Here is a 19,643-nt window from a genome sequence, read left to right on the forward strand (position 1 = left end):
GAACAAATTTCTCTTACAGATGATAATCTTTATTAATAAATTCTGAAGTCTCAACAGCAACCAAAAGCTACCATTTCAATGTCAAAAGCCTAGCAGAATTCTTACAAACAAAATATTAAAATTCTCTGGATGTTTACAAATAAATAGTGACACATAAATAAATAATTAAATAAAATTGTGTTTATTAAAGACTGTCTTGGGCACAGTGATCATGAAATGATAGAGTTTTTGATTCCTATCACAAAAACACAACAAAGCTAGACAAGGGAATAATGCAGAAGTCACATCATCTTTCTTGTATACTACTGCACTAGAGCCTAGGTAACAATTCTCCAATTTAAATAGAAAGGAAGATATTTTCAGTGGTTGTTTTTAGCTCCAGATTTGGAGTCCTGGCCCCTAGTAATCTAGTTTATTGCCTTAAATCAGTTGCGAGGTCATTTATAAAAATGTAACTGTCAAAGGAAACCAAAAAACGTGGAGACTTTCATCAATTGCTGAAATTCTGGAGTGTGAAATTATTTATTTTGGCAAAATTCATCAAGAGAATATTTTGATCTAAGTAACATTACAAAAAGTAAAAAAAAAAAAGGTCCTGTGTCAATGCCAGGGTTGCCACTTTCCTTCTAGTCACCACATGTCAGTTAACTGTGTCACAAACGTAATTATGATGTTCATGGTAGACCTTTTTCTTCTGTAACAGTAAAGTTAAATTTTATGGAAAATAAGTTCCCTTGAGGTGTGAAAGAAAGTTGAGCTAACCATGTTTTTATTTTCTGAATATAGGTGAGTAATCAAGGTAACAGCTGTGGGAAAAGAATGCACTCAGTGCATGAAACAACATCTGGAGGACATGTATGACCCTTAATGGCTTACAAAAATGAACATTATACCCACTGACTTCATCTATAAGAAAAGGAAAAAGCACTAAGGGATCAAGAACAAACTCTTAGATTACGAGCATGCTAATCCAGTTGATTTTTATCAAAGCCCTTTTTAGACAACACTAATGCAGCTTTAGGAATCATAATGCCTGACCAGAATCACTGCAAAAGAATACACTTCCTCCTTCAGTAAATTAATTTAAAAGAGAAACTTAATAGGCTACACTTTGTATCAGCTAACTTTATGCTGAACCAAATCTTAATCAAACCTCAACTTGCATAAAGTCAACAAGACAGCATCAGAATTACTGCAGCACATGCTTTAGCCACTCAGACAAATGCACTTCTGTGCCCACACTCAGTCCAGGCACTTTGACTGACTCCAGTACTAAAGGTTATGAATTACAGCCTGAAACAGAAGGCATTGTTTCCCCAGAGAGATGTAAACACGCAAACGAGCTCAGAGGCCAGGGATGTTACTTTGGATACAGATGCACATAAACACAGGGCACTGCTCCTGATCTGGAGCCAAGTCATGTCCTCTGACAGCACAGTCACCTGAGCACCCAGCAACTTTCCAACACCCATCCAGAAAGACATGCCGTTTGGCTTTTAGTGTCCTAGTGTTCTTCCAGGGCGACGGCAGTAAGACCTTTCTCTAGCACCTGTAATATTTCCAGTCTAGAAAGAACCTTCAGCTACTTCACACTCCACATATTTTCACACCAAGCAAGTGGCAATGCAACCAGTTGCTCCAGAGTCACAATTTATACACGGCAATTCACATGACTGTTAAAAGGATCAACTTCTAGAACTTTGTCCCAATTTTTCTAAATAATTCAGTTAATCTGTTTGACAACAGCATGTTTTACAAGTTATAAACACGCACATGTTCATATGTTCATTCCCAAAACTCAAATGCTAACCACTTCTGAATTGCAAAACCACAGTTTGCACAAATTAGTCATATTATTATTCAGAGAAACAAAAAAAAGCAAGACATTTAGAGTGCACACGCAGTTCCTCTGGAGAAACTCCTGGAGAAAAGTAAAAGGAGGACAGTAGAGGCAAAGCTCACTTGTGTCTGTATGTACCTGCCCCATGTAGACGTGCTCTCTGTCCCACTGTTAGACCTCATGATTATTATATTTCACAAGGAACATCCTGCTTGAAACAGATGACTTTTTCAACACATGTATATCAGTTTGCCCATAAATCCTGTGCTTGCTGACACTACCTGTTTCACATTTTCATAGCATGAAAACAGGAGCAGCAGTAGCAGCAGGTTTGGCATCTCTGTTGCCAAACCTTCAGTCACAGCACCAGGACACTGGGAAGTACCACAGGGGCCATCATTCCCTTGAATTCCATCAGTGGTTCTTTCTTTTCTGAAAACAGATCATTATCTTGCAAAATTATTATAAATTTCTGGGGCAGAATGGAAAATGCAAGACAACTGAAACTTCCCAGACTCCCCAGTGTTTCTGTAGTTCTCACTATAAATCTGATTTGCTCCAGCAGAACACCAACTTTTTTTTTTTAACATCAACAGTATAGCATGGAATTCAGGAATATACATTGCAGAGGAGACTTTCATCAGTAAAACAGAATTTTTCAGGCAAGCAGGTAACAATAAAGAGTATTTGCAAGAATTATGTCCATGTTTGCTTTCTGAAACGTAAACTGATAACGCATTAAGATTTGTGATGTTTGGAATGCCATATAGGTAGTTTTCATAATCAATGTGAAATTTCAGATATGGTAAAGAGGCACAGAAGAAAGCAGAATCTGGAGGTACCACTCATGTTGGCTTTATTTCTTTCCCATGTTCCCAAATAATGAGAACTTACATCTGGAATAAAAACTTGGATCCACAAAGCTTTAAAAACAGACCATGTTACCTAAAAAGTATGAACAATACAGCTTTCGAACACAGCTTTTTCTAGTATAGGGTATCAAAAATACTTCCTATATCTCAGTGCATTTCCAAAATAGCAGAACTACGCAAACTGGCACTAGTACAGAAAATTCTAATTAAAACAAAAATCCTAAATGGCAAACCCAAATCATTTGAGTTAGTTCACAACTATAGACACATAGTACTGACTGCGCTACGTGTCTAAGTATTTAGTCAGTAAAATCAAAGGCTGAAATGCCAAAGCCAGGCTGGTTTCATTCTTCTCTAACACCAGGGTGGTCTACGGGCAATTTTGATACCACTGGTGTTGCCAGGGAAACAAAATGAAAACAGGTGCCATCAAACACAAATTAAAGATTTAGTTCTATTTTAAACCACCTTAAAACAAAGTTTCCATAAACTTAACTGATACTACTACAAATTTGACAATACTTTATAACAAGAAAAGGATTATAAGTTGTCTTTAGACCATCAAGTTTTAACTGAAACAAATTTAGACTGATTGGCAACCCTTCCTTTTAAATAAATAAATTTCTTCATTAAATATGCATCATCCTTTATAAAAATTACCTAGTGTACATTTTAAGGCAATATAATACCATAACAGAAACAGGGTACATATAGTCTTAATAAGCTTTCTCCATTCCAAATTTTACCTTCCTTTCAATCTAAGCAATTTTTTAGATTTTTTTTTACAAAGTAAACAACCAGTATAGACTTAAAGCATATAAAAATCTTATAGTAAGTAGCAATAAAAGCTTAATATTTTCCTCCCAATCTGATTGTAGTTTTCTCTCGTGCAATTAAAAAAATCAAATATCCCTTTAACTAAAACCCAAGTAAATACATTTTTGCTTTTAAAAACGGTAATACGTTAGAATTTGGCAATATAGCAGTCAAGTTTCTAAAGCACTCCCTCCAGGTCTACTAGCCATAATGACAGAAAAGATATTTAAGAAAAAATGAACATACAATTCCTTTCAATAAATAAACATTAATTCAAGCTTCCAAGAATGCCTTAAAATTATTTACCGAGTTCTTTTATGGCTTAACAAGACATTAGTCACATAAAAGAATCCAAATAGACCTATTTCAGTTAAAAGCAATACACAAATTCCCTCCTTTTCAATGGAGCTAGCTGCCAGAGCCTTGAATAAAAATTAACTTTGAATATTCTGTGCTAATCCTGGAACTTGAAAGATAAAGGAAATAAAAAGAAATAGAAGCATCTCTAATAAATATATATAGTTCTTCATTTAAAAGTTTATAAATCCGTGGTACATTTTACTATATCCTGCAAGGTATTACAGAATTTTTAGTAAAATAAATTCTCCTAAATTTGTGCATAAACATCTTGCTAAATAATTTTCCAAGTCCACAGTGCGAGTTACAAAGAGACTGAATAAATTCAGCATACAATGACATGCCCAAATGATGGAAAGGCACTTTTTTTTCAAATGTGACTGTAAAGTTGATTTAAAAAGTCTTTCGTTAAAACTGTGATTCTAGTTTTAATACATCTCAATGATTTACTACGAATCACCTATTTCAAATAAAATTTTCTTGAAATCTTCAAGTTGCAAAATCATTTTGCTTCGCAGCCTCAGCTATGTTTACAGTGATGTTACTAACATCACAAATGAGCAAATCTACAGTAATTTAAAATTTCTGAACAAGCTTTTTGGTGGGGGGTTGTTTGCCTGTTTGTTGTTAACATTTGTCCAGGGAGAAAGCAGCCAGCACAGTTAACATGTGCCATGCCAGGCCTGGTATTCCGGGCTTTACCTGCACTAACAGTTCTATCAAGCAATCTTTAACAATGCTTACAGATGTAGGGCTTGATGCAATGCTCCCTCCAGTCATCAAGAATATTTCCATTAATTTCATGGTTTCATTCAACTTCTGTTTACTGTTCCAACATCTTTGAAAAATAATATTTCCTGGTCAAACATTTCCCTACTGAAGTGTCTCATAAATAAATGGGTAGTATCAATAGCATGGTCCTTTTTTCAAATTAGCACTTCTACAAATGTGAATCATTCACAGAAGATGCACAGCATTACATGAAACTAACCAAGATCAAACTTCCTTTACAGTTATTTTAGTTAAAGTTTCAAGTTAACTCACTTGTGTGTAATTATGAAATTACTGTACTGATCCTCCACTTACTTTGAAAGTGATTAATCAAAGTCAGAGAAAAACAACCATCAACTGAAGCACGTTTCAAATTTCCTATTCAGGGGTAAGTCTAAAAAGATGAACTAATTTAATTTTAATTAAATCCTCATTTAGAAGCATGAAATAAATGTTTTCCATTTAATTCAAATTAAACTCCAGTTCCAGTACAAATTTCAAATATTCTCTGCTTCTGCTACTTTATTACACATGACAGCTTAACATTTCCTTTTTGCACACATATGCAACCAGCAAACCTGATATCATTAAAAAATGTAAAGAATTCATACTTTCAGCAGTAATAAACATTTATTCTATTTCCAAAACTTCTAGTGATATGAAGAAAATTCTAGTGAAGATGTATTCACTAAACAATGATGAAACATTTATGCCAGATTCTGTAACTACAAATACTTGTAACTGCACTTTATATTGGACACTTCTACTGTGTGAACTTTCACCACGCCTCTTTACTGAAGGGAAAAAAAAGATAGCGAGATGCAAGAAAAAAAAACAGTAGGCAAAAAAAGCAGTACCTATAGGAAGGCAATAAATACACACATTAGGCTGTAGACTTTTCCAAAAGCTTTAATGTGGACAAGAATAGGTCATCATCCTATTTAATCATGAAATACACCTCAAGTACTCCAATGTTTTCATAGTGCCTGTATCAATGCTAGTGTTGAATCATTCAGGAGTTCTGTAAACCAGGCAGATCCCTCAATCTTTTCTGTGAGAAGCCATGTGGCAAAACCTCTTCAAAAAGTTCCTTGGGGCATTAGGGAGAAAATTTTTATCATCAGCAAGCTTCACCAGAGAACAAATAGGTATTTTTCCTATCTTGCTTTCAAAACACTATTACAACAACCCTCTTTTCACATAAAATGGGTTGATGTTAAGCATACTATCCCTTGGTATAGCAAGCTGTCAAGTCTTGGAAAGCGGATGCTGCCAAGCTTGAGCATCATTCTCTTGGAGGTTCAATACATGTAACTTAATCTGATAAAGTCAAGCAATGAACTATCAATTGCAATTTAAGAAAATAAGTAAAATATCACAGGATACTTTTCATATTCTTTGCAACCAGATATCTCTAAACTTGTCTGTAGCGTCCGAGGACAATTCACAACTCACACACTATTTCTTTTATGCTATTTATCTTTCTTGGCTAAGTCGTGCTTGGTATAGAGAAATTTTCTTTAAAATTCTATGCTAGGCATGCTGAAAAACTGGAATAAATTATATTTCTGTGTCACAAGAAACTAGATTATACCCTGGGGGCACTTGCCTGGGTTGACTTCCTCACTCATCAGAATATTCTTGTCTCCTCTACAATAAGCCCATAGACAGGCTGATCACAAACAAATAAATAAATTAAAAATGAATTTTCAAATTCACTGCCTCCATTAATCCTGTAGGAATTAAATACTAAAAAAGAAGTTATATTCAAAGGGTACTATGTCTGTATCTATACCCAGCATTTTCACAAAGAATAGGAGCTAAAGGAAAAAAAGCATTTGAAATCAGCAAGTATATGTAAGTGAACACCAAGTATATTTTAACTAAAATCATCAATCATAACTTTCAGTTTGGAGAACCACATATATCTTGAAATGAAAAAGACTAATTTACAGAGCAGGATCTCTGCACCTCTATGAGTTCCTTACCCAGGAGCCACAAGTGCAACTTTGACAAATCACGATTTGTCTGCAGGACCGCAGTTCGTCCTTTATTTACTTTTCAATCCACTGCTAAAAATAACTCAACCACAAGGAAAAGTAATGTCAAACTGACACTATCACCAAGTACCTAAAAATTGTCTCTTTTCACCTAGTAAAAATGACATTATTGCAACAGTTACCTTAATTGTATTCCAGAAAATTTAGAAAGGTATTTTCTCAAGTTAACATAAAACAACCCACAGAAAACATGCTTTTACATACCGATTAAAGAACGCTGACAAAAAAAACCAACAAGCAAGTCCAATTCTCATTACAATTACAGCAAGCACTAACTGTCATCTTAACTCACAGAAAGAGCAATTCCCCTGGTGATCAGTAGATCTATTATCTAGATATTAAGGTTCTAACAAATTCAATGAAAATATTTCATTTAGGTATCACATCAGGTAATAGCTCACAAAAAATGGAACATGCAGAGACATGCAAGTTCAAATGTATGCAATTACTTATTTTAATTTGCCCAACATTTATCATCTCTCCATTCCAGAAGCCTTGTTGAAAGGAGTCAAATTATGAACAGGGTTTTGGGAACTGGTCTACACCTCAGCAATAACTCACCACACCAGAAGCAGCTGAGGTAAGGAGGAGGTCTGTTTAAGCACTATAAACATTGATCACTTGTTTAAAAGAAATAAATAAATACATTTCTTTTGACAAGTGAAATAAATCTTGAATGAAAAAGCATTTGGCACCTTTTCTTTTTTAACGTACTGCTGACAGTATTGCCTCATCTGGTTTGGTGTTTCATTCATACAAAAAATGTCATACGATAATTCACATTTTGATCAAATTAAGTGGACAGGTTATTTACTGATTTGAAGTAGCAGCATATTTAAATGAAAATTTAAAGTTTTCCTTTTTTAAGAATCCTTAAATAAACTAAGTCACACTTCCTTAGAGTTGACACTGGTTTTTTCTTTTTTTTTTTTTTTTTTTTTTTACTTTTTTTCCCCCAATCTATATAGAGAACATAGTTTATTTTCTATTAGACAAATACTGTCTGGAATTAATTGTGCTCACTTTTTTTCCTTGAATAAAGTTATAACATCTATTTGAATAGCACTACAGAGGCAAATATATTATGAAGCAACACCTGCCTTCAGCTGCATGCAAACTGAGGGCCACTGGAAGTTTCCCCCATGAAGTTCTGTTGTATCCTGTCTAATTTTATTGATATGCCCAACCAGAAAAAGTCCAAAAGGACAGCTCAAATGGCTACAAAAATGTCAGTCTGTCCGTTAAAACAAGCATTTTTAAAGGTCTTATTTATCTTCAGAGAAGCTCCACAGTCTATAGGCACCAGTCTATCAGAAAAAGGAAAAGGATTCTCTTCCCCTTCCCTCAGACTCTGCACTCAAAGCAACCCAGAGCAACAAAAACAGCACGGCAGCACTGCACCTACAGCTATAGTTTATGTATACAGGAGTTTCTCCAAATAATTATTAAGTTTTAATCATAATAAATTTACAAATAGCTAGTTGAGACTCTGGTTTTGCAATTATCTTCAGTCAATTTGGCTGATGGCCAAAAACAGATGACCCAATTCTCCTACCAGTTCCAGCCACGCATTTCTGTTCCCACCTAGTTCAAGTACCACATTAACAATGTTAATGAAAACTACTTCTTGTTACTTGGTTAGTTTTCAGATGGATGCATTTTCTGATCCAGCTCATCATGTGGCCAGCTAAATGCTGGTTCCAGCAGAAATGGGTGTTGAAAATGTATGGAAAAGGTAGGAATACCACTCCTTTGCAGCCATCGCCTGCATTTAGATCTGGTTAAAGCAAATGGAAAAATTCCATTTAAAGGCCTAGAGAAGTCCAAAGGTCTTCCAACAGCTCTTTGAAAAACCTGCAGCCAAAACACATGCTTCTCCAAGTTGTCTCAACTGTATCACATCGGTGTCTTAGGCCCCCACTGCAAACACACATTACATGCCCCTGGTATCATCGTAGCTCACTGTCATTCTTCCACAAGATTTAGAAGAGCAGTAAAATAATGAGCAGTAATGTACAATTAAATATCCATATTTTAAACTCTTTCAATATTAGCTCACTCTATCTTGATACAGCAGGCAAGATCTTAAGTTATAAATTAACAAAGTATCTCATAGAAAGTTCTTAAAAGGTAAAGGACTTTTAAAAGTTAATTCAAAGTCTTTTCTAAAGATAAGCAAAGGCACTAAAATAAGAAAACCATATAATATACTTTTACAAACCTACATGAATTTAAAAGCAGTAATGCTGAGATAAGATAGGTGAACTCTCAGAGAAAATAATAAACCGATGAGATAACACCACCTGTTGAAGAGAAGAAATGCAGGAGTGACTACAAAGAAAGACAACTGACATCCCCAGAAATGTTTTTTCTTTTTTCCTCTCCTCAACTTCTGGCACAAAAGGCATGGAGGAAACCATTTTCTCAAAGGCTTAAAAACTGGTCCCAATCTGACTGATATGCTCCAACTGACACCTCCTTTTTTCTTACAGCTTTACAGAGCAATAATTCTCACTTCAATCTCCAGTTTTAATACAATATATCGAGAATAAAAAACTAGGAAATGGTAGATTGTTACCAGATACATCAGGAATAAAAGGTTATTACAAACAGATTAGTCCAGGGTGGAAGTGACATGGGCCAAGCAGGAGGCATGGATAATCTGGGTAAGTTCCATGGAAAAATAAATATCGTGATTAGACTTAAGGCAAATGGAAGCAGTTCGAATTGGCTTTTTCCAAATCACTTAAGAACATGTGATGCCCACATGTCCATTTCCAACAAACTTCACCATAAAGAAACAAAAACCAATACTATGAAGTGTTGAAAAACACGTCTACCACCAGCTTCTTCCACACCACAGCAACACAGATGCTTGATAAGCACGAAAGAAAAGAGTCTGGAGGTTTTTTGGCTTTTTTTTCTTCTCCTTTTTAAGCAAGCTACCAACATTTATTTGAAGCACACCAACCTGTCATTAACTGTTGACCTTGTAAAGAAGAGTAAATTTTATAAAACACATATTGCAGTACTATAGTTGGTCTAAAGGTCTCAAAAGCAGTAACTCCACTCAACCATTTTTCCTGTCCACCTACAGGCTCCTACAACTTCACTGGCTCAGTTCTAGCAGGTTTCTACCAGGTTAACTTTTCAGAACATTAATTCCTTTATCCAACTTCATGTGAGGCCACAAAAACATTAGTGCTTGCTTAACAGAAAGCTCAGGAACTCCTGGCTAAGGACGGGCTGTCTCTAACGCCAGCAGCCCACACTTGATCCTCAGCCTCACAGGAATAACTAATTATGTCATTGCATGAACATAAGGAAAAATTTGGGTAAGGGAGTAAGGGTGGTCTATAGAAAGGATCTCAAAAAACAGCCATTTTTAAGGTTTAAGATTAGCTTTATAGCAAAGTTTTATTAAGCTACTTGTTAATAAAGTCAAATATCAGCAGTAGATGGATCAAATAAAAACTTTGCAACTTAAACAATCTTCCACCAGGAACAATCTTATGTGACATTTTGAGATCATGTCTTGATTAGCAAAGACTGAGAATATTTCAAAAGGATGTTACCAATTTTCAGCAAAAAAGCAACATCACAACTACTACAGCAAGATAGTGCCAGTCTCTATGCTTTGACTACAGATTAAAAAAAAAAGGAATTTAGAAATCAAAAAGGACAGATAGCACATGATGAGGAGTGACTGAACAAAACATTTAATGGTTTGAATTAAATTTTGACACTGTTAAAACAAATACTTTATCACTACAGGACAGCATACATGCTGCAGTCAATGGGGAACACAGGAGTATAGCTGTTAAAACATCACTGCAGCTTCAGAGTGGGATTGAGTCTTGTTCTAGAACCACACTGAACTCCCCTTTAATTAGCTCCACTATAAATTCCTAAGTGCTCATCCCAGCAGAGCAATCAAAGGCAGATGCAAACACTGTCAGACACATTAACCCTGGTTGCTGCACAGTCTACTGCAATCAACATGCTTTTAGCCCTGTTAGATGGGTTAAATTATCTAGGTTTGAGTGATTTTTTGACTTATCAGCACATTCCTTGCTATTTCTAGTGGCTGTATCACCATCTTTTAGGGTAATCTTAAGGACATCTGTATTTTTCTCTCCTTTAAAACTACTTGAAAACACTCCTTCTTTGGAAAAAAAACCCAAATGTAGAAAATAGAGAAGTTTCACTTTTCATCATTAGCAAAGGCAGAAACAGACTCATAGAATCTGTGAGGTATTTCATAATTCTTAGGTGAATAAAGCATTAGAACTACTGAGCTTGCAAGTGGTCTTGACCTTTGAGTCTCAAACCAAGTATGACAACTACAAGTCCTGCTGCACTCAGGTTTGCAGGAGAAACAAGTGAAATAGCATTGATGACACTTATGCAGTCAAATATACTACTACGGTAACACCTAAGCAGAAAAAACCTGCTTTTTCTTCCCCCCACCCCCAAAATTCCATTTTGCACCTCCCGCTTCTTCTTTCCCAGCTGAAACGAATACAATTCTTTGGAGTAGTTAAGAGTGTGGTTAAGCAGAGGAAGCTATGCTTGTTTGCATGGAATCTGCTATTTCCTCTCTGCCAAAACACTTGTTTAAAGAAGTCATGTAATATTTCTATTAAGCTATAAATGCAGTTGACAAGGAAATGGCCTACTGGCAATGCATTACCTTTGTGGTAGTGCCAACCAGCCTATAGCAAAATAGTGCACACGGTAATTTCACTGTGCATTCCCAGGCAACAAAATTGTGCCTTACATAAATACCACAGAACTCAAGCAACATCTAGAAAAAGCAATGAAAATTTGCCCAAGCTTTCATGCTTGCCTGTATCAATTCTATGTCATAACTAAAACAAAGTAGGAAAGCATCTACATATGTCCAAAAGTCCTGTGAAGTTGTATCATATGACACCAGGAAACTTATTGCAACTTAAATCTGTGTATTTCTTGTTAACCACTGTAACAACTCACTAATAAAAATTAAGAAAAACTGTAGGTATCAAATATACAAAAGAGCACTAACTGCATACAAGCCCTTAAAAACCGTAACGTAATTTATTAACAAAAATGCATGTTCTGTGTAATCCAGAATTGTCGTGTTAAATTGCTTTGGCCTTTGATAGCATTCACTTGATTGCAAGAACTGAACAGATCCACAAGCATTCAAACTCAGTGACCTTTGATTTATAAGCAGCTATTGTCATGCACATAAAAATCCTCACTGATAATGCAGTCCTCACCTTTCAATAGCCAGTGCAACTACATACAGTGATGTTACTGAGATGTGATTAAGACATTTTCATTAGAATATAACCAAAAATCACAGCCACTTGATAAATTTAATTTTTCATCAATCATTCTTCAAAATATTATTTAGATGTTACTTCATCTTAAATTCCCATCAAAAACAAGCTTCAGAGATACTTATTTTCTTCACAGATTTCATCCGAGTATTTTCAATTTGACTTGTAATTTAAAAACAGTTAATTACACAGAAAAAAATATGGTGCAGAAAAACTACTAAAATTTGCTTACAAAATTATGTTTCTAAATTGCAAAACACTCACTAGTTTTAACAGAGCTGCACATTGCCATGAAATTTCAGGAAACATCCCTGCTCCAAAAGCACACACAACCAAAAGCCAAGAACCCACAAACAAAAATCAAGAACCCAACAGCACTAAATACACTTCAGTTCATATAAGCAACACCCGACCGTAATCACGTATGAACAGTACCTTTTCTTTTGATATTGGTGGTTTCCTTATATTAAGATCCTGATATATGAGGCAAAAGGAAACTGAATAAAATAATATAGCATGCATGCCATTTTTGCAGCCAATTACAAAGAGTTTTTTGAAAAAAGATATGCTTTAGGCAATATAAAGTGCCTTATTAATATAAAATGGGCTTTAGATATAAGAAATTTAAGAATGGAGTGTTTATTGATGCTCAGTGCAATCATCATAGCTATTCTATAGCTCATTACAAAAATAATAAAAGTATGACTAACAGTGGTAAGTTATTCCTAGATAAACATTGAACTTCTCCAAGTGAAGTGATTAATTCTATTTACATTTTATTTTGCAAAAAGTAAACTAATTCAGTAAGAGACTTTAAGAGTCACTAATAAATAAAAGCTGTCAGGTGTTACTAATACTAGCACTGCTCACACAGGGCAATTCTGAAACCTTCTTTAGGTCACCTTTAATTCAAAACTGCCTTTCAAAGGAGGATGGACTCTTGGTGACAGAACTCTCCAAGTGCAGGTACAGCATGCACAAGGCTCTATATTTTGCCTTCAAGCCAATTAAATGCTTACTGCTTTAACTCCCTCTCAAGTGGCAATAAAGGCATTCTGAAACCTTACAGAAACGTGTTAAAACACAGGCAAGTGAGTAAATAGGAAGCAACACAGAAAGTAAAAACTGTCAGTCTTAAAATGTCCATTCATAAACATACAGTTTTAAGGTTCTACTATTAGGGTTTTTTGCATGTTTTGTGCGTTTGCAGAGGTTTTTTTTAAAATACAACAAACAAAAACCACCACCACACACTTACCCTCATTGGGTGAATATCTGCATATGGAGGCTTTCCTTCAGCCATTTCTATGGAAGTGATACCAAGGGACCAGATGTCTGCTACACAGTTATAGCCAATCTCTTGTATTACTTCGGGAGCCATCCAAAATGGAGTTCCTATAACAGTATTACGTTTTGCCATGGTATCCTGTAATTATATTATTTATGCAATTAAAACAGAGATGCTTATTTTCAGGTTAATTTGATATCAATTCTATATTTAAAAGTTAAATTAGCCACCTAAAGGTCAAATGGTAGTGACTTTCAATTAAGACCAAACAGATTCAGCCCATCATCCTACAGAGGCCAGATAGGTGGTAATAATCATAAACATCAAACTAAAATTTAAAGTGAGATCATCAGGCACTGGACATACACTGGGTTAGAAAAACAACTATAGCCCTGCAATACACTAAATATTCATCATGATAAAGAATGTTAGTTCTGCCACTACCACTAGTCACTTCTCAGACACAAAATTCAAGGCAGAAGACAAAGGTAAAAAGAACATGGTTAGAAGCACTAAAGCATTTTTAAAATATCTTTGTACAGGTACTTACTGTTAACTGGCCAGCCACACCAAAATCAGCTAATTTTGCATGTCCCTCGGTGTTAAGAAGGATGTTTCCAGCTTTTATATCTCTATGTATTTTTCTCATAAAGTGCAAGTATTCAAGTCCTTTAAGAGTAGATTTCAGAATAGTTGCAATTTCATCTTCTGTTAGCTGCAAGAAAATACAAAACCATTTTCAGATATACACATAAGGTGTATATATTTGAACTATTTAAAACATGATCACTTCATAGTGATTATCATAAATAATAACAATGCTTGACTTTTTTTTAGTAGACCAGAAAAACTTCAGTTTTAAAGCACAAAACAAAATCATTAAAAATTCAATTATTAAACACATACTATAAAAAAAAAAGATGTGTAGACTTGAAAGTCCAAAATGTTTCTCTCAACTTCAATATGTTGCAGAATCATATGCCACCACAAATGATAGAATAAGCTGCAAGTCAAGTGGCAACAAGCTGACAGACATTTCATTACCATAGGAAACACAACACAGTGAAATAAAATTGAGATATATTTTCATTTGTTTGCTTTATAAACAACACACCACTACTAAGTCATCAGTTAGCAGTTGTTTATCCTCATTGCTTTAGATCAACATAATAGGGACACATAAGATCCTGAACAAGTGTTATCAAAGAAACAGTAAGAGCCTCTTTTTCAGATACCAGACCCCCCTGAGAACACTTCTCAGATTTTCATCAACATTTATTCTAGATTAAAAGCAAAACCACAAAAACATAATTAATTCCATGTGATGCAATTTCTCAAGGAAATACAAAGAACCTATTCATATAACTGAAATGCTATTTAATTACAGTACATTGATGCTTTAATATAAGAACTAAGCAAATGAACTTGACACATTCTTAGAAATGCAAGAAACTGCAAAACTGAAGACAAATACTCTAATTTGGCTGCAATGCTGGGTTGCATTTTTTCCCTTTCTCTAATTTTCCAGTCCTACACAGAAATTAAATTAAGCAATAGCAACTCCTTCCAGTTTCAGTTTTAAAAGCATTGGTACACATCCACACCTCCCTCCAAAAAACAACTACCACCAAAAGCCCATAAGAAACAAAAAACCCACTCATGATCAAACCAACAGAATGACTCAACAGAAGGAAAAAAATATTAGTCAGCAAGATTATCTGCACTTGAGTTGCTCATAACAAGTTTTAATTATTTAACAAACAAAACCGCTTCCCTACTCCAGGTTCTATCCAGTGTCATAAAACCTGGGTATGGAGCCCAAGGGGACAGTCACACACACATTTATTTAAACAGCAGTGCCAAGCTCCAGTTCCTCCTTTCACTGCAACCTTCAGCAGTAATTCCCACTGTGTGTCAGTCCCTCCACTGAACAACTGTAGTGGACCCTAGTTAAAAACAAACTTGTTTGCCAAATTATTTTTCCAACAAATCAGTTCCCAGATTTAATTCATAGCACTTAGTGCCATGGCCTAGTAAGCACAATAGTGTTGGATCAAGTGTTGGATCAAGGTCTTTTCCAACCCAGCTGATTCTATGATTCTATGATAGTCAACAAGGACAAAGCAGAGTAGGAGCTGCTCAAACTGGCATTGCTTTCCAAGTAGGTACATGTGTTGTTATACTCAAGGAGTCTCAGTGACTTTTATAAACCTTGCCCTATGCAAGAGGATGAAACTGATGGCGGCATTAGCTCCAAGCTCCAAGCCAAGCAGTTACTGTCTCTGCTGCACGTTGTGCATTCCTTGCCTGCCATTTATCTCTGAGATCTTTCAGTGTTTCTATTCAGCAGCACATTGCTCAAAGCCTTTATTTGTGCCACTTTATGCTGACTGCTATGCTGCTTCAAAGGACTCTACATCAGGAGAACTGTTATACACAGCTCAAATAAGATGCTTTTCCTGGTATTATGCCATGGGCGTAAAACCATATACCCGTTCTTGAGTCAAGCAAGAAGGGACTTTAAATCAACTGTAAGATAAACTGAAGCATGGTCAAAAAGATATTTGCAGAAAGAGACAATTCTCATTACATGAGCTAATAATTCCGTGATGAATCACTAAAACTGTGATCATCTGCAGACAATCATCCGCAGGCAATTTATACTCTGGCTATTAACAAACACCATATCAAGAATGGTTTAAGACATGCTGAGTGTAACACTTTCTGCCAGAGCTTTGCCAAATCCACCCAAGTTCAGAAACAATAAAATGTCCTGAATCTCCAAATATTTCCATGCAGTTAATCCTGAACATGCAACAAAACATTATCCTGAGCACCGACAAATGTCTAGCAAGACAGGCATACAACTCACTTCCCACTTTCACCTAGAAACAAGTATTACAAGAAATTGTGCCTAGAAGACACTGTCAAGATCTTTCTTCAATATGTTGTGTTCCAAAGAGAGTAAATCCCTAGATCTAATTCTTGAAAAATTAGTGGTTAAACCAGACAGAGATCTTTGGATCACCTCTAGACGGAAAAGGGCTTCTGTAGCGACATGGCAAAATCTAACTTTCAAAAGGAGAGGCTAACAGAACACTGGAACCAAGAGGCTGACAAAGAATCTATGGAGTGAGAATCTAGCAAACTAGAAGAGAGTTCTAGAGTACTTCAACGTGATGCACCATCTGGAGACCATCAGCAAAGGAACACTCTAGCATGACTAAGTGTTACAAAAGAAAGTATTTAAACATCAAAATACACAGGCTTTTGATACTGTCCCTCATAGCATCCTTCTCTAAGATGAGCAGGTACACAGCGAGCTGGAGGCCAAGGAACAGCACTCAAAGGGTTGCAGCGAATATGGCTACATCTGGCTGGCAACCTGTTACCAGTGATGTACCTCAGGGCCCAATTCTAGGGCCAACTCTGTTTAGTATTTTTATCAATGATATGGATGCAGGAGTTGAATGCACCATTAGCAAATTCGCTGAGGATACTAAACTGGGAGATGTTGTTTGGACAGAAGCCTTGCAGAGGGATCTAGATAGACTGGATGAATTAATCACTGGGCAGTGATTAATGACATAAAATTTAACAAGTCTGAATGCCGTATTCTGCACTTGGGATGGAGTAACGCTTGGCACAAATACAAACTGGTAAAGGACTGACTGGAGAGCAGCCCTGCAGAAAGGGATCTGGAGGTGCTGGTCGGCAGCAGACTCAGTAGGAGTCAGCAGTGTGCCCAGGCAGCCCAGAGGGCAAACAGCTCCTGGAGTGCATCAAACTCAGCATCACCAGCTGGTCAACAGAGCTGACTGTCCCACTGTAACAGTGTTGGTGCGGCCCCACCTTGAGCACTGTGTGCTGTTCTGGGCCCCACAATTAAACAAGGATGTGTCCAGAGGAGGGTAACAAAGCTGGTGAAAGAGCTGGAGGCAATGTCCTGTGAGAAGGGACTGAGGACTTTGGGCTTGTCTGGTTTGGACAAAATAACCCTGAGGGGCAACGTCACTGCTCTCTAGAGCTTCCTGAGAATTGGACATGGAGAGGGAGGTGCTAAGCTCTTCTCCCTGGTATGCAGGGACAGGATATGGGGGAATGGTTCAAAGCTGCATGAGGGGAGGCTTAGATTGGACATTAGGAAGCATTTCTTTACTGAGAGGGTGGTCAAATAGTGGAACAGGCTTCCCAGAGGAGGTGGATACCCCAAATTTGTCAGAGTATAAGAAGCATTTGGATCGTGCCCTTAACAACATGTGCTTGGTCGGCCCTGAACTGGACAGGAAGCGGGACAAGATGATCATTTTAGAACCCTTCTAATTGAAATATTGTATTCTATTCTACTCTAGTCTATTTTTCCCCTATGATGAGCATAAAAGTTAACACCATTTGGATTTTACAATGCATTCCATCATTCTAAACTTGTATGAAAAGGATATATCCCTGAAGACAGATTACCTAAATGCATCAATGGCTTATGTCTTCACATTTACAAGATAGGAAAAAAATGGAGTTTTGGGAAACAGATAAAAATACTTTTACTTTTTTTTAAATACAACAAAATATAACATATAGTTCTTCTTTACATCATATAGAGACTAGTTGATACATAAACTAATGCAAACCTGATGGAATTGGGTAGAATAAAAGTAGGCAGACACACTTTTTGAGCCTACCAACTGCTAGAAGCAACTAGGAACCAAAGTACATAAAACCAGATCCAAAGCTCCTCCAACTATTCATTTATTCAAAAAATCTTACAAAACCACAAATAAACTCTTAAAATCCACATCAAAATACTTCCTAATTACGTCTCCTACCTTCTTTACCCTGAATCAGAGGCTCTCCTCATAAGCATGGTTAAAAGTCGTTACATAGGTAGTGAAGTGTCTGTGTCCCTTCAAGTGACTTTCAATTTACAAACAACTAAGTACAGAATCAGCCCATAACATGCTTTGCCACACCACACAACTTGCCATCTACTCAATACCCAGTACTCTCTAGTTCTAGTAGTAGTTAGACATTGACATACAAGTAATGCCATTTATAACCACCAGAGAGAACAAACAGAAGAAACACAACTTTTTATTACTTTAATACTAGAAATATGTTCCAGTCAGTGTCGTTATCCTGATCTGGGTGTATCGTGCTTATACCATACTATCCCTGATCAAACTGTGTGGGCAATATGTTTCCTGTAAAAGAGTTGGTTTATTTTATTCTGAGCTTTTAAACACACAGCATCATTCTTCCATCAGCACAGCATGCTCTATACCTTGCACCTTAATATAATTTCACAGTCATAATCTTTCTGCTTTGTTTCTGATTTCTATTTGTGTTAAGATCCTCACTTAAAATCTTGTGGAACATTTATCTGCTTGTTCTAATTGCTGGCTGTTCTAATTCTGTATGCTCTGTTTCTTCGATCGGTTGCTGGTACCCTCTAAATATGAGTCAGCCATGGAGCAACTTCTAATCCTTCATCATCAAAACCACATGCAGGTTATGTATCAAAAGGAATGTGAAAAATAAAGGTGAACAACTCTACAGCCTACATAAAAACATTAGGCATTTTAAAATCAAAATTTGGAGCAAAACAGATGGCAGCAGATTCAGGTGTTCCACATCTAGTAAGAGACCAGCTAATCCACATATTTATGTCTAACTGGCTATGGAAGCCACGCACAAAGGAGACTTAAGGGTGCATTTATACAGTCTATCACACACCACCTAATCCACACAGCTGTTGGGACAACTCATCTATAGATTCTCTGCTCACAGTCATTCTCCTTCCTGAGGGCCCCTCTAAAGGGGTCTGGGTCAGCTGAATTGCTTTAACTGCCTAAGTCCATTCCCAGCTGCTCTTTTTACACTAATACATGCACATTAAGCCTGATGCTTCCAGGAAGTATCAGCTTACTGCATCTAAACAGTCTGAGTAGGTTGAGCACACTGGGTAGGTCCACTCTCATGGCAAATAAAGGAGGAATTCTTCCACCAGAAGCTGTGAAGCTTGGACATCACCCATCCTATCATAATCACACAACTCTCCTATTATTCATTTACATGAAGAAGAAGCTGGACTAACTAAAAACCTGAGATGCAGGAAGGTGAGCAAATAAGCACGGGAGAAGAGATGACAGCTACAACAATACCATTTCCGCTTGTAATATTTGACATGTAACTTAGGAATTAAGGCAGAAAGCTTCAAGGAGAAAGAGCTGTTAGGGTGGCGGCTCTAGCCCAAAGTCAGTGGTAGATTCTAGTTCCCACTGCCTGCTACAAACTTCAATAAGACTACACTCTCCT

At 36.4% G+C, this 19,643-nt stretch overlaps 1 protein-coding gene across 2 annotated transcripts in view; it reads right to left on the reverse strand.

Annotated features, from left to right (window-relative positions):
* STK3 (serine/threonine kinase 3) overlaps positions 1-19,643 on the reverse strand; it is a 123,853-nt gene that overhangs the window by 82,990 nt on the left and 21,220 nt on the right. For both annotated transcript variants that reach the window (XM_051785225.1, XM_051785224.1), the window contains exons 5-6: positions 13,882-14,046; positions 13,302-13,469 (exon numbers count right to left, since the gene is read on the reverse strand). In XM_051785225.1, the coding sequence (XP_051641185.1) occupies positions 13,302-13,469; positions 13,882-14,046 (333 nt within the window). The remainder of the gene's footprint in view (positions 1-13,301; positions 13,470-13,881; positions 14,047-19,643) is intronic.

Source organism: Manacus candei, unplaced genomic scaffold (assembly GCF_025592945.1).
Source record: "Manacus candei isolate 608988 ecotype Guabito, Panama unplaced genomic scaffold, ASM2559294v1 h1tg000019l, whole genome shotgun sequence".
Lineage (NCBI taxonomy): Eukaryota > Metazoa > Chordata > Aves > Passeriformes > Pipridae > Manacus > Manacus candei.